The sequence below is a fragment of the Petromyzon marinus genome, chromosome 14 (assembly GCF_048934315.1).
Source record: "Petromyzon marinus isolate PM22_M1 ecotype Great Lakes invasive population chromosome 14, UKy_Petmar_22M1.pri1.0, whole genome shotgun sequence".
Lineage (NCBI taxonomy): Eukaryota > Metazoa > Chordata > Hyperoartia > Petromyzontiformes > Petromyzontidae > Petromyzon > Petromyzon marinus.
The window spans coordinates 14,934,090-14,947,098 of NC_133680.1; the positions used below are offsets into that span (position 1 = coordinate 14,934,090).

Sequence of the window (13,009 nt, forward strand, 5' to 3'; positions counted from 1 at the left end):
TTACACGCTAATTTCTCACATGAACATCATGCTAATATCTCACATTAACATAGCCACTTCCGTGCCCTCGTCAAGGAGGGCGCTTTATTTCCTTTCTACCGTTACATGCCAATTTCTCACATCAACATCACTCGCCCCAGCCCCTTCTTTATGACCCTTAGGCTCCACCAATTTCAAACCTTTTAATACAGTCTGCCTCAGCAGCAGACCATGCTTTCCCACCTGATGACAGACACTTGTGTTGCGCTCGAAACGTCGTGATTTATTTTATTTTATATCTACGTGACTTTACCGAAAGAACCAAAGAATATGGATTCCTGCAGCCACGAAAGCTTCAAATCAAGATCTTAACACCTGTTTTATTGCCAGAAAGGGTAAAGCCTATCCTTATTTGTTTTCATCGATAACCAGCAGGAAAATCACACCAAAGCTCTGAAACTTGTGTGTATGGCTGTGGTTTTCTAAATCCCATTTATATTCTCAAAATTACTCCGAAATGTGATGTTTTTTAAATATGTTACTAAGCTAAAATAAAAATGTGTTTTTCACGACACAATCTAAGAAAAATATAAATTTTAAGGTGGATATTTCCATGGATATTTGTTGAGTTAAAGTGCAATGACCCTGTGTTCTCTTAAGCCATACACCATCAGGTTATGGCACACAAGCTTCCTTTATGAGTGTGACAATATTGTTAGATTCATTTCAAAATTGCCACTCGCAATTAGTGGTTAATCAAACATGTCCCGATGGTGACTGTAAACAGGGTTTCCTCAAAATATATTGGCCGATATTTCATGTTCTGTATTTTTTGACAACTTTTGGGGAACCTGAAGAATTATTAAAGAAATTTGGAAGTAATTTGAAATATACACTCCTGAGGCTCAACAATATAATCGTCTGCCATGCAAAGCTGACTTGCTGCTAGTTGTGTCTCCACGCTGTGCAGAAATATCACTCCCCAGACACTCCCCATTAAGCAGAGATAGTCCCGATTTCCTGCACAGTCACGACCGTAGCATCTGATGTGCGTTCAATATGTAGTGTTGTGTAGAATCACCCAGTCGGACACGTTGTTCCAATTCACCTGCTTACACTTTATTATTTTACTCTTGCACCAGTTGTAGACACTCCTATCTCTGTCTATACGGTAACTTTGTTAACCAACTTCCATATCTATTTTACACCTTGCTGACCTGCCTGCGACAGCTCTTCCTCTCAGCAACTCCGCACGCACAGCTCCACACTCACAGCTCTGCACACAGATCGCAGCTCACACAGGGCTTGCACACAGCAGCGCTCACACAGAGCTTTGCTCACACAGAGCTTGCACACAGCTTGTCAGGCCATCAATCACCCTTCATCACACGTCTCCAAGGCGACACCTCCGGTACCAGCGTACAATCCCGGGTCGACCCCGTCTGCAAAAGATTATCCCTTTAATGAGGTGGAGGTTTGCTCGTGCAACCTTACGTTGCACATGTGCACCTGCCTGCCCTCGGTTGCCCTCGGCCAGCAGTGGGCACAGCGTATTTTACCACACGACAAATACATGGCTTGTGATTTTCAGGGGTTTTAGTGTTATTTTACATCGGAACACCCCACCTGTGCATTAGCCTGGTATTTCGAGAACATGCTACATGTATGTATTTCCTCACCGTTCTCATGATCATTGCAACTCCACGAGGTGAGATCTTGCATGGAACCCCAGGCCGAGGGAGATTGACAGTTCTTTTGTGTTTCTTCAATTTGCCAATATTCGCACCAACTGTTGTCACCTTCTTACCAAGCTGCTTGGCAATGGTCTTGTAGCCCATTCCAGCCTTGTGTAGGTCTAAAATCTTGTTCCTGACATCCTTGGGGAGCTCTTTGGTCTTGACCATGGTGGAGAGTTTGGAATCTGATTGATTGCTTCTGTGGACAGGTGTCTTTTATACAGGCAGCAAGCTGAGATTAGGAGCACACTCTTAAAGGGAGTGCTCCTAATCTCAGCTTGTTACCTGTATAAAAGACACCTGGGAACCAAACATATTTCTGATTGAGAGGGGGTCAAATACTTATTTCCCTCATTAAAATGCAAATCAATTTATAACATTTTTGACATGCGTTTTTCTGGATTTTGTTGTTGTTATTCTGTCACTCACTGTTCAAATGAACCTAACATTAAAATTATAGACTGATCATTTCTTTGTCAGTGGGCAAACGTACAAAATCAGCAGGGGATCAAATACTTTTTTCCCTCACTGCATAAATGTTGAACTAGTTTCTTCGCACCGTATGTAGCCAACTCTGCTAATCGGAGGTGTGGGGGAAGGACTACACAATAAATACAAACAGGAGTACATATGGCTGCATAATGTCAGGCTGTGCTTTTTTCATATTATGCATTTATTATTATACTTGCTTACCCATGAAAGTCTCTCTGAGTCTCAAAACTTATTTTCAGGAGGGTCCTGGCAAATTCTCCCAGTAGGGGCAATGTGGCTCTGAGTAATGCTATTTGAGTAGTTTGCAGTCATTTTCCAGCATGTTTGGCCAATAATAGTTGCATTGTATATGGTTTACTTATGGGAAAAAATCGGAGAACCCAGATGAAACCCATGCAGAATAGGCGAAGAACATAAAACTCCACCTAAAGAGGTTCCCGAGATTGTAATTGAACCCAGACCCTTCTTGCTGTGAGGCACGAGTCTTACCACTACGTCACCCTGCTGCCCTAAATGTGCATAACTCTTTGTTTTTATTGTTACAGTTACTTTAATGAGGAACTCGTGTCTGGTACAGCATATCTACGGTATTTTCTTGAAAACGGAGATATTTCAAAACTGGTTGATTCAAGTTCTATCACGGTAAGCAGTGTGTTCTGAATTCATTTACGTGTTCCTGTAGTAGTAGTAATAATAATAATAAGTACATTTGGTATTCGCGCCATTCTTATAGCGAAAGGCTATCACGAATGCACTATGTTTCTCAGACACAAGCTGCAGTAGTTTCACTGTAGTGGGAGATGTTACAATGTGTAATCCCAATTGCGTTATATGTCAGTAATTTTTCAAGTTTGGCAAATTTGGACCATCACACCGTCCCACAATGGGCTAATTTTGAATTACGTCAGGGTAACGTTAATATCCACTGTGAACAGACAGTGCATATTTGTGTGGTTAATTACACCCAGAATAATAACCAGGGCAGCCTGCTGGCTTCAAACTGCAAACTTCTGCAACAAGCCATGAGCGTGGTACTGCTGAGACACTCCTAACACGTCGCATCCATGCACAGCATTTCTGGCACAATACGTTGTTTCTAGAAGTAAAGAAGTTGACAGGCACGGAGTGACATATTTGTTTACTGCATACAAGACTGAGACTCAAGATAATAGTTCAAAAGGATTTGCTTATTTTCCCTTTATATGCTTTATTGCAGCACATGGTGCAGTCTTATTCTTCTTTCGTATGACATTTTTGGGGATTGCAACATAAACATTGATGTGGAGATTTGTTATCCATTTGACTGCTTCAGGAGTAGCCGCGTGGATTTGTTTCATATCGCCATTGAATTATATTATCTGATTGGGCAGTCTTTTATTATATGTTGCACGGTCTGAGATGTTGCACCACAGTCACAAACTGGACTCTCGTTAATTTCCCATTCATGGAGAAAGTATCCACATATTCCATGGAATGTGATTCAAGGAAGACCGGATCTTCCTCGGGAGGTCAGATCCGGATTGGAGGGTTGTGAGGTAACCGATGTTGGATATCTGCAGCAGATTGATCTTTGCTCAGGCTTCTCTCCATCGTGCTTCGATGGTATTGTCATCGTCATGGAGGTTTTCTAGATTTGAGCCTGGGCAGTGGTGGCATGAATATGTCCTTTTTTATTGGGAGTCTTGGATTTCTGATGACTTTGCAGTACTCCCTCACACACGCGACATCATGGCGGAGCTGTGGAGGAGCGATATTTGTGAGGACTGGAAGCCACGGCAGGAGTATGCTCTTTAGTGTCCCGTAGATGATCCTCATGGCTGCATTTAGCTGTATTTCCACCAGCTTCGTGTGCACACTTTTGTTCCAAGCTGGAGCGCAAAATTATGCTGCAGATAAGACTAATGCTGTGGTGGCCGTCTGGAGCGTCGTTGTGTTTGCTCCCATGTTGTTCCAGCCAGTAAATGCACGAGATTAACTCGTGATTTAATTATCAGTGTTCTGCTGGTGTTGGTGGAAGGTGAGGCTCCTGTCGAGAGTTACACCAAGGTGATTTGGGTACTTTTTGTGCTGCACTTCTTTGCCACATTGTTCAGGTAGAATTATGTAATGGCAATTTTCCTTGGGTTTAGGTGGATCCTCCAATACTTGAAGTACATTTCTAGTTTCTTGAGTTCTTCAGACAGGTCATTTGGACCTCAGTTTGGGTCCTTCTTTGGACAGCAAGTGCCAAGTCATTGGCATAGTAAACTTTCTGGCTGATGGTGATGGGCAGGTCACTTAAATATATGTTAAAAAGTGCCGGAACAAGCACTGCTCCTTGTAGGAGCCCGTTACGAAGTAAGTGAGCTCTGCTGACAGTGTTCACCTAAGTGAACATGGTATCGCTGGTTGGACAGTAGCGATGATAGCAGTCATAGGGTCTGCTGGGATCTGAGGACCTATAGAAATTAAGTTTGGTTTTATTTCATTTATGGCATAAATGACCTCTTCCTCAGTGAAGGGGGATGACAAGGCTGTCATCGGTGCACATTCTGCTATTGATTGGTCTTGTGTGCCAGTCTGTAAGGATTTTTTCATTCAGCAGCATTTTTGTGGCAATGGCGCTGACGAGCACATTGGTGGTCTTGTTTGTTGGTGTCTCAGGAAGCGCAATGCTTTATAGCTTGAGTCCGTAAAATCTATGACTCCATCGCTTCTGCCCACCTTTGTTTTCTGGATTAATTTAAGGAGTCCAGAAGAGCTTAGCCACATTCTGGGTTTTCTGATTGTGTATTCCTGGAGTGACGACTTGCTTCATTTGCTCCAGAATGGAGTGTATTCCACCCGGTAACCCCATGGGATGTGTGAGTAGGCTGCTTTGAGCACAAGCTTGGGGAAACGTTCGTAGTTTTCTGGCTTTGGGAGATGTCTTCAGTGAAAGGTTCCCAGTTGGCATTTCTGAAGGTGAATCATGGCGTAGGAGTGGAAGTGATTGTCGGGATTTCGAGCCCCATAATCACCAAGACTGGCCTATGCTGACTCTTCGGAAAATGTCCAGAACCGTTCTGGCAGCACACAGCAGTTCACCCGAACTGGCACATGACACAAAGCACAGGTCAGGGTATAAATTCTTCCTCCATCGTGCAGAATAGAAGGTGCTTCGATCTTTCGATCTTTACTTCGATCTTTACTCGTTTCTGCGCAGTCAATCACTTGTTCTCCAGGTTTCATCGGTTGCATAGCTCAAGGCCATGTAATGGATGTTAAAGTCACCGGCGAATACTGCTGGATGGGTCGTGCCAAGCAGCATGTTTTGGCTCTATGCGGTGCTTGGAGGTTTGTATACATTTATCACAGTAACATCCTCGATTTTGATGATGATTGCTGTCTGCGAGTTGTTTTCTGCGTTCGTTGTGGTGCGGTCGTTGAGATGGAATTTCACGTATGTTGCTAGTCCATGCTTGGGATGGTGGTGTCTGGCATCTAGCAGAAAAAGGGATTTTCATTTTTGGGGCTTTTTTGTCATCGGCTGCATGGTTTTATTGGAGCATGAGCACGTCGACCTTGTAGAGCTCGAGGAAATGTCCCAATAAGTTACACTTGGGCCTTAATAGGGCCTCTACATGTATGTGGTACAAACGTAGTGAGGGCTCCACACTGCGGTAAGTTTGTCCCTGAAAAAGACCTTTGGTGTTGCAATCCTGATCGAGAGGCCCTTTTCAGGCATTCGATCGCCAAGTTGATGACATTAGTTTATTACACGCACGTAACAGTGGAGACCACGGGAAGGTTGTCATATCCACCACATGGTGTAGTGACATGGTCTAGCAATACCGTGTTTGCCACGTGTTGCAGAGATTCATGGTTCACATCTAGCTGGTTGCCCTGGTTAATTTTGCAATCTGCTTCAGTGAATTTTAAGATCCCATGACTTCATCAAGAATGAATAGGCCATCATGTGCTGGGGTCATGGTCCAAATTTACCAAATTTTCCCCAAATTACTTAATTGGGAAGTGCATAGCAACATCGTCCCCTCCTAACATACTAATGCCTGCTCACAGGCCAGGTGCTGAGTCACCTTGTGCTGCAAAAGGGCATTTGTCACTATGAGTGCCCTTTAAATGTTTGACATGATACATTATGTAATTCATTTATCACATGTAACACATTCTGAGACTCCCTGACATGAAGGATGCTCTATTAAAAAGAGCATTATTATTGTGAATTTAAATAATGATGACAGGTATCATGTACCAGCCTGGAGGAGGAGCTCATACACAAAACTGCTAGATACACAATTCGCATTATAAAAACTGGAACTCACAGAGACATGCCAACTCCAAGGGAGTTTACAAATTTTATTGCCATCAACCTAGACCTCAAAAATCTTCCTCGCTACCGACTCAAGTCCCGATCCCCCTTTTGGGATCGTGCTATCCCCATCCTAGAATCTCAGATCACGAATGAATGCTGGAAAAGAGTGGAACAATGCGGGTGTTCAGTATAAACACCTCATTCGAGACCCAGACATCGCACCTCCTGGCTTTGACATTCCTCAAAGTCACCTGTGTAACCATCAACGGCATCATAACATCAACAGGCCAATGCACACATCTCCTTCATATATTGAAAATTAATGACACAAACCACAGTACTGTGACTGTGGCCCAACTATGGACCATGTAGTAAACCACTGTCGTCTGCGCTCCTGAATCCCTCTTGTGGCTATCAGACCTCGACATTAGCATTCAGCTCCTTAACATATTGCCACGTGAAAAAATACAGTATAATGATTATATACTCACTAATAAGCTCGAATGTGTGATTATTGTCCTCAGCTTGTTGCAGGAGAGGGAACGAGCATTCTGAAAAAGGAGAAACTTCTTGAGTTGTTCCCAAATGCGAAGGATCTCGTGGGTTTCAGCCTCACAATAAAAGCAACTGTACTATCGTCTCAAGGTACTACAGTACTCTCGTTATTGTCATCACTGTAAAAATAATGTTTGCCTGAGTAGCAGTGGTTAGAGTGCATGGGCTTTCATCAGAAGTGTGTAAATACAAATTCTAGTCATGGCTTAACTCAACCCTTTTATCTTCCAAGGTTGATACAATAAGTAGAAAATTGTGGTAAATCGACAGTGGTTTTCCTACAAATTGACTTTCATATGTAACAGTTGTGTAATATTACTGCGATGAATTATCACAAACTTGCAGTCCATAATTGGGCGGGAGGGTGGTACAGTGGTAAAACTCGTACCCCTGTTCTGCATGGGTTTTCTCCAGGTTCCCTGTGACCCACTTCCATAACTCCAATAACACACTGATCTAACGCAATTGGGATTACACATAGCAACAACTTGGCAGGACTGTCGTGAAAATGAGTTGACATGCATTGAGATTTTCCTGGGTAAATTTGCGTAATAATAAAAATAAATTTGCCCAAACACAAAAAAATTATAATAAAGCTTTGTGTAACAGGTCTTAAACTGTATATTTTGTATGTGTTTAATGTCTTGCACATTATAATAATATGGGTTTTCCCCTTTTTTCTGGCAACAAAACTGAAACCTTTTTACAATGAATCATGTGTTGCATTAACCACAATACTTGTGGTCGAAATGCAAACAAAAATACAAATTGAGACGAGGCTCAAAAGAAAGCCGTCTCTGATGTGGACCAATCAGTTTCAAGGACAATGCATATACTGTATTAGCAGTGTTATTTTTTTTTACAGTTTCACCACAAGTAATGTGGTTAATGCACGCATGATTCCTTGTAAATAAGTTTCAGTTTTGTTGCCAGAAAAAAAGGGGGAAAACCCTATTCTTATATTTTGGTGCTGACAAAGGAGGTATATTGATGTCTTGCACATTGTCATTAACCTAGTGGCCAATGGTCCTTGCGAAACATAATATGATTAGTCAGTTTATCACTTAGGCTTTCGAGACCAATCTTATTCATAATAAAGGTTTTTGGGCTAGATCGCGTAAGCATCATCGGGCGATTTGCAAGAATATTCTGGAAAATCAGAATATTACCGCAAATCTCCCGATGATGCTGGATGCAATTACCAACGAACATCGTACTCAAATTGTAAATGTTGTGGATATCCTCTCCAACCCAACGTGGGCTGTAGTAGCAACTTATTGGTGCGTTGTTTATGTGAGATATCTCTTAAATAATTAGCATTGTCGGGTAGTGTAGTGTTACGACTCATTTCTACCTACGCGATCTAACCCAAAAACCTTGATTATGAATAGTATGATTAACACACACCGATGTAATAGCCAGCGTGGCCTGCCGGATTGGACCGCAACCATTGCAAAAAGCGGTGAATGTGTTAGTTCTGGGCCATGTCACCATGTTTGGGGTTTATTTATCCATTCCATAGTTAATCTGAATGCAGAAACAGTAATTACATTTGTCTTCAACTACAGCTGCAGAGACCGAAGAAGCTGAACTTGTTGGAATCAAAATTGTGGAAGCTCGCTATCACATCACCGCAATGAAGACGTCACGATATTTCAAGCCAGAATTGCCTTACTTCATACAGGTGCGATGTGGTACACACACATAGGTTGTAGCAAGAGCAATATAATGAGTGCAGTATGTTGTATATATAGGCCTTTTTCCAAAAATTAATATTAAGAATAATTCTGCCAATTTTTTTTTTATAATTGATTGGGGCGAGCATGGGGCATGAAAGGGTGAGGCACACCCCACCCCTCACACCCAGCTGCCTTACTGCATTAAAAGCAACTCGAAGGGAGGAGGCCATAAAGAGCCATTAAATAATAAACTCTGGGGCAAAGGGAGGTTAATGACGATCTGCAAAATCTCCAGATTGTCAAAGGACCACATGTCATGACCTCCTCAGACGTTTTGGATAGCTCACAATCAAATATCCAGAATCACTGGCACGGACACAGAGCACTGGGCAAACGGAAATTATAACTGATATATATTTTTTATACGGAAAAAGTTGAAGCTTGGCTATAAGAATAAATCGACATTATAGACTGCAGTATGCCTTATTTTATTTCTTATTGTATCTTTCTATCTACGTGACTTTACCAAGAGAACCAAAGTGCATGAGTTCCTGCAATCACGAAAGCTGAAGTCCAAACTAAGCTATATTTCTGACCTCGAGAATAACAAGCACGGATCCCTGGATACAGACAGGGAGCAAATGTTAATAAAACCCTTGAAATACCGGTGGTAACAACGAGGGGCATTACGAATCTTGGTTAAACATAAACACAATAATAATCACGAGATATTTGACTGGGGGTAACTCATAAAAGATACAAGAAAATAGGTCAAACACACAAGACCAGATAATATGTATTCCACGGAATCAGAGCCTCCTCGGCCGCCTTTGTCTTCCAGCAATGTGACAATCCAAAGGACATGTGAGCACTTGACAGCCCCATTCAGGAATTCACCCATCACCAATTTGACAATGCCACAATAAAGTTGATGCCCCGTGGGTGGTGATTTATTCAGAAAGTTAAAATGCTCACATCTCCAGCACATTTTGCACATGCCAGAGGCAGAGAATAAGCATTCCCACGGGAACAAATATTAATACAAAATATTCATTCGCTCTAATTTTGGATGTCTGCACCCCCTTATTTTTGGCAACAAAATCATATTTATTTGCATATAAAAATCTTTCCATCTCAAACCTTAGTTTTAAGGCCACTTTCCAAACTTCCTTACACTAACAAATCTTCGTTTCCTTGGGGGTAAAATAAATACATACTCTTTGGTTCCTTCAGTAAAGTCACGTAGGTATAAAATAAAATAGATTAAATCACGACGTTTCGATCGCAACACAAGCGGCCATCATCAGGTGGAACAGATACAGCAGGAGAACTGCTGACATAGGAGAAAGAGCTGCTGCAACAAGAGTTTATATCGGATTTTGGTGTGCTCAACCCAAACGTAAGTGGGTGGAGCTAGAAAATAAATTTGTACGTAAATTTAAATGTGAGAGATTAGCATGTCAATGTGAGAAGGTAACCAGCCACCGGAGGTGGTGGGAATCCTGTGCCTGGGCTGCCTCACAGATATTTAGCCTGGTGAAGTACTCGGAGAGTCAGAAATAACAGCTGAGACAGGCAGGTTGGATGGAAACATCACAGTCAGTTAAGACTTTACTTGGTTAATAACGTCCTTCCAATGATTGCTCAGTTTGTATCCATCTTCCCGGTTGAAGTTATGTCTATGTTTATATATCTGGATGGCTTCATGAACACACCTTTGATAGTAGCCCGAAGGTTTGCAGAGCACCTTGGTCTCGGAAAAAAACTATTTCATGAGAGCCCACAGCGTTATAGCAATGGTCAGCCACGGCGGAGGTATTAGTTCTGCTGTGTTTCAGATCTGCCTTGTGCTCGTGAACACGGTCTGAGACATGACGTTTCGTTTCCCCAATGTAACAATCACCAAAGGTGTAACTTAATTTGTAGACTCCAGGATATTACATGTGGGATTAGATCACGGAATTTGTGTACTGTACTGAATCGGACCTGGATCTTGTTTTTGTTTAAGATTTTGGGAAAAAAATTGGTATGGCGTCTCAGGAGGTTGTTTCTCCATGGTTGGAGCAACAGCTTTGCAGATAATGTGGTTCGAATATTCTTTCATCTTAAGGGCCTGGTGTACGTGTTCCAAATATAGAATAAAATAAATACATGTGTAGTGAGTCCAACTGAGTCACAGACGTTGTTCTTCAGAGGCAACACATTTATTACACAACATGCATATACAAAAGGGGTAACTGCCCCTTAACCAGATACAGCCTTGGGGGGTGACCACCCAGCTAACTACACTGCCATACAGGAGTTATGGCTACGACGGACCGGACCCCCACTCGGGTCCGTGGCCCCGGACCCCCACTCGGGTCCGGGGCCACGTGTTCGTGCCTCTTCAAGACATAGCACGTGGAGCTTCCAGCTTTCAGAACGAAGCGACCCTGGTCCCTCCCAGGGACCCACCTTATATCCTCCGCCCACCTTCACGAGCATTCCAGCTCTCTCTCGATCCCTCTCGATAGCTCTCCCCGGACACGTGATCACCCCCCTAGCCCCCCCACCTGGGGGCCTCTCTATAGACACTCCGGATCACGTGCCTACGGGATCAACCAGAGTGCCATGGCGTGGGGCAACCCTGTCCTTGGGCTGACACTCTTCCGCTCCCTCCTGTGGGAGCCCGCACTGTACGCCATCGTGGTGCCCTCGCTATCCCAGCACTCACCAAGCCCCGCTAGGGCTGGTACTACACCCACCTACGGGGTATACGCGCTGACAGTGCATCGCACGCCGTGCTCTGCTAGAGCCGGCCTCACTAGCAACACACACGATGTTGTCCGCGACGTAAGTACCTCACACGCCATGAGCCTCCACGGCCGGCACCACACAGTGACATCAATGTCACTAGACATGCTTAAATTTCTTCCCTTCGCGAGAACAAATGTTTGTTCCTCGAGAAACTAATATTCAGGGGGGGGGGGGGGGATACTCGGGGGAACCAAAATTCGTTTACATTGAAGAGCCCCATGAATATATGTAATGAATCGCCATGCCTCAGTCGTTCAATGCCACGATTCTGCAAGTGGAAACTTCGATCAAGAATTGTGCATTACGTCCCTTATTTTAATGGCTCCAAAACCTTACAAATGCAAGCAGTGGAGCAAAATGAGTTACACAACAACCCCGTACTATAAGTTCGGAATAAAAATTATATATTTTATACTGGAGGAGGAATCAGATGAGCTAGAAAAACTCTAATCTTAATGCATGTGGAGGGGAAACCAGAGGACCCGGAGAAAAAAATACACGCGACCACGGGGAGAATATTCGTACTGCGAATATTGCTTAAAGTTGCCGCATGATGCATTGTTTTGCATACACTGTACGTTGATGATGATGAATGCGAATGACCTGCTCAGCACAACCACATCGCGTAGTGTGCTGAGCAGGTTTGTGAATGTTAAACCGAAGTATTTTTGGATAAGAAATTTATTTTTGGATAAAAAATATATATTTTAAAAAGCCTATTTTTAGAAATATATTAGGTTTCATAATAGATCCTTAAGGTTAGCCTATTTGGCTTGCAGATATGTTGTAGGATACATATTCAATCATCAACTGTTATAAAATGTCCAACCAGTAGTTTAAGCTTCAGTTATGTTATGTCCAGGAGATGGTGAGGGCAAACGAGTCACATACGTCATGGTGGTAAGGGTAAGTTCAAGTCGCCTCTAGGAAATTCTGGAAGGGTCAGGTTGGGGTACGAAAACAGAGGTGGAGTGGGGGAGGACGTCGGAGGTTCTCGATAGATTTTCGCATCACATACTCGTGAGAGGCTGCGGGGTTTCTTTGAGGCCTGCATCCAGCAGGTTGATAATGATATTTTACGCCTTAATGATTTTGTGCTTCTCATAAACAGGTGGAGATTCGCAATGCTGATGGTTCACCGTCGAAAGAGGTGGACGTTGTCGCTAAAGTCCAAGTAGGTTCAGACACCATTAATCCTCAGAAGATGCGCACAGACTCCAACGGGGTGACCTCATTCACTGTGACACCACCAAATGCCAACCAACTGACAGTCACGGTGAGTTTCATTTTTGTGGGTGTGAGAAGGTAAGGTCAGCAGTTACATACAGTGATACCCAGATTAGGCAGACCTCAGCTATGCAGCTGGACCAGGTTGGCCTCGAGGGCCTCCCATTTTCTCCAAGCTTATTCTCCTGATTTGGAAGACCTAGTGTGGATTGATCTAGCACCTGCTGAAATGGCGTATTTATATACAGTAG

At 43.1% G+C, this 13,009-nt stretch overlaps 1 protein-coding gene across 1 annotated transcript in view; it reads left to right on the plus strand.

Annotated features, from left to right (window-relative positions):
- The window catches only part of LOC116942275 (complement C3-like), a 329,249-nt gene that overhangs the window by 75,285 nt on the left and 240,955 nt on the right, over positions 1-13,009 (plus strand). The window contains exons 8-11 of the mRNA XM_076066949.1: positions 2,753-2,849; positions 7,026-7,146; positions 8,625-8,740; positions 12,643-12,807. Of these exons, the coding sequence (XP_075923064.1) occupies positions 2,753-2,849; positions 7,026-7,146; positions 8,625-8,740; positions 12,643-12,807 (499 nt within the window). The remainder of the gene's footprint in view (positions 1-2,752; positions 2,850-7,025; positions 7,147-8,624; positions 8,741-12,642; positions 12,808-13,009) is intronic.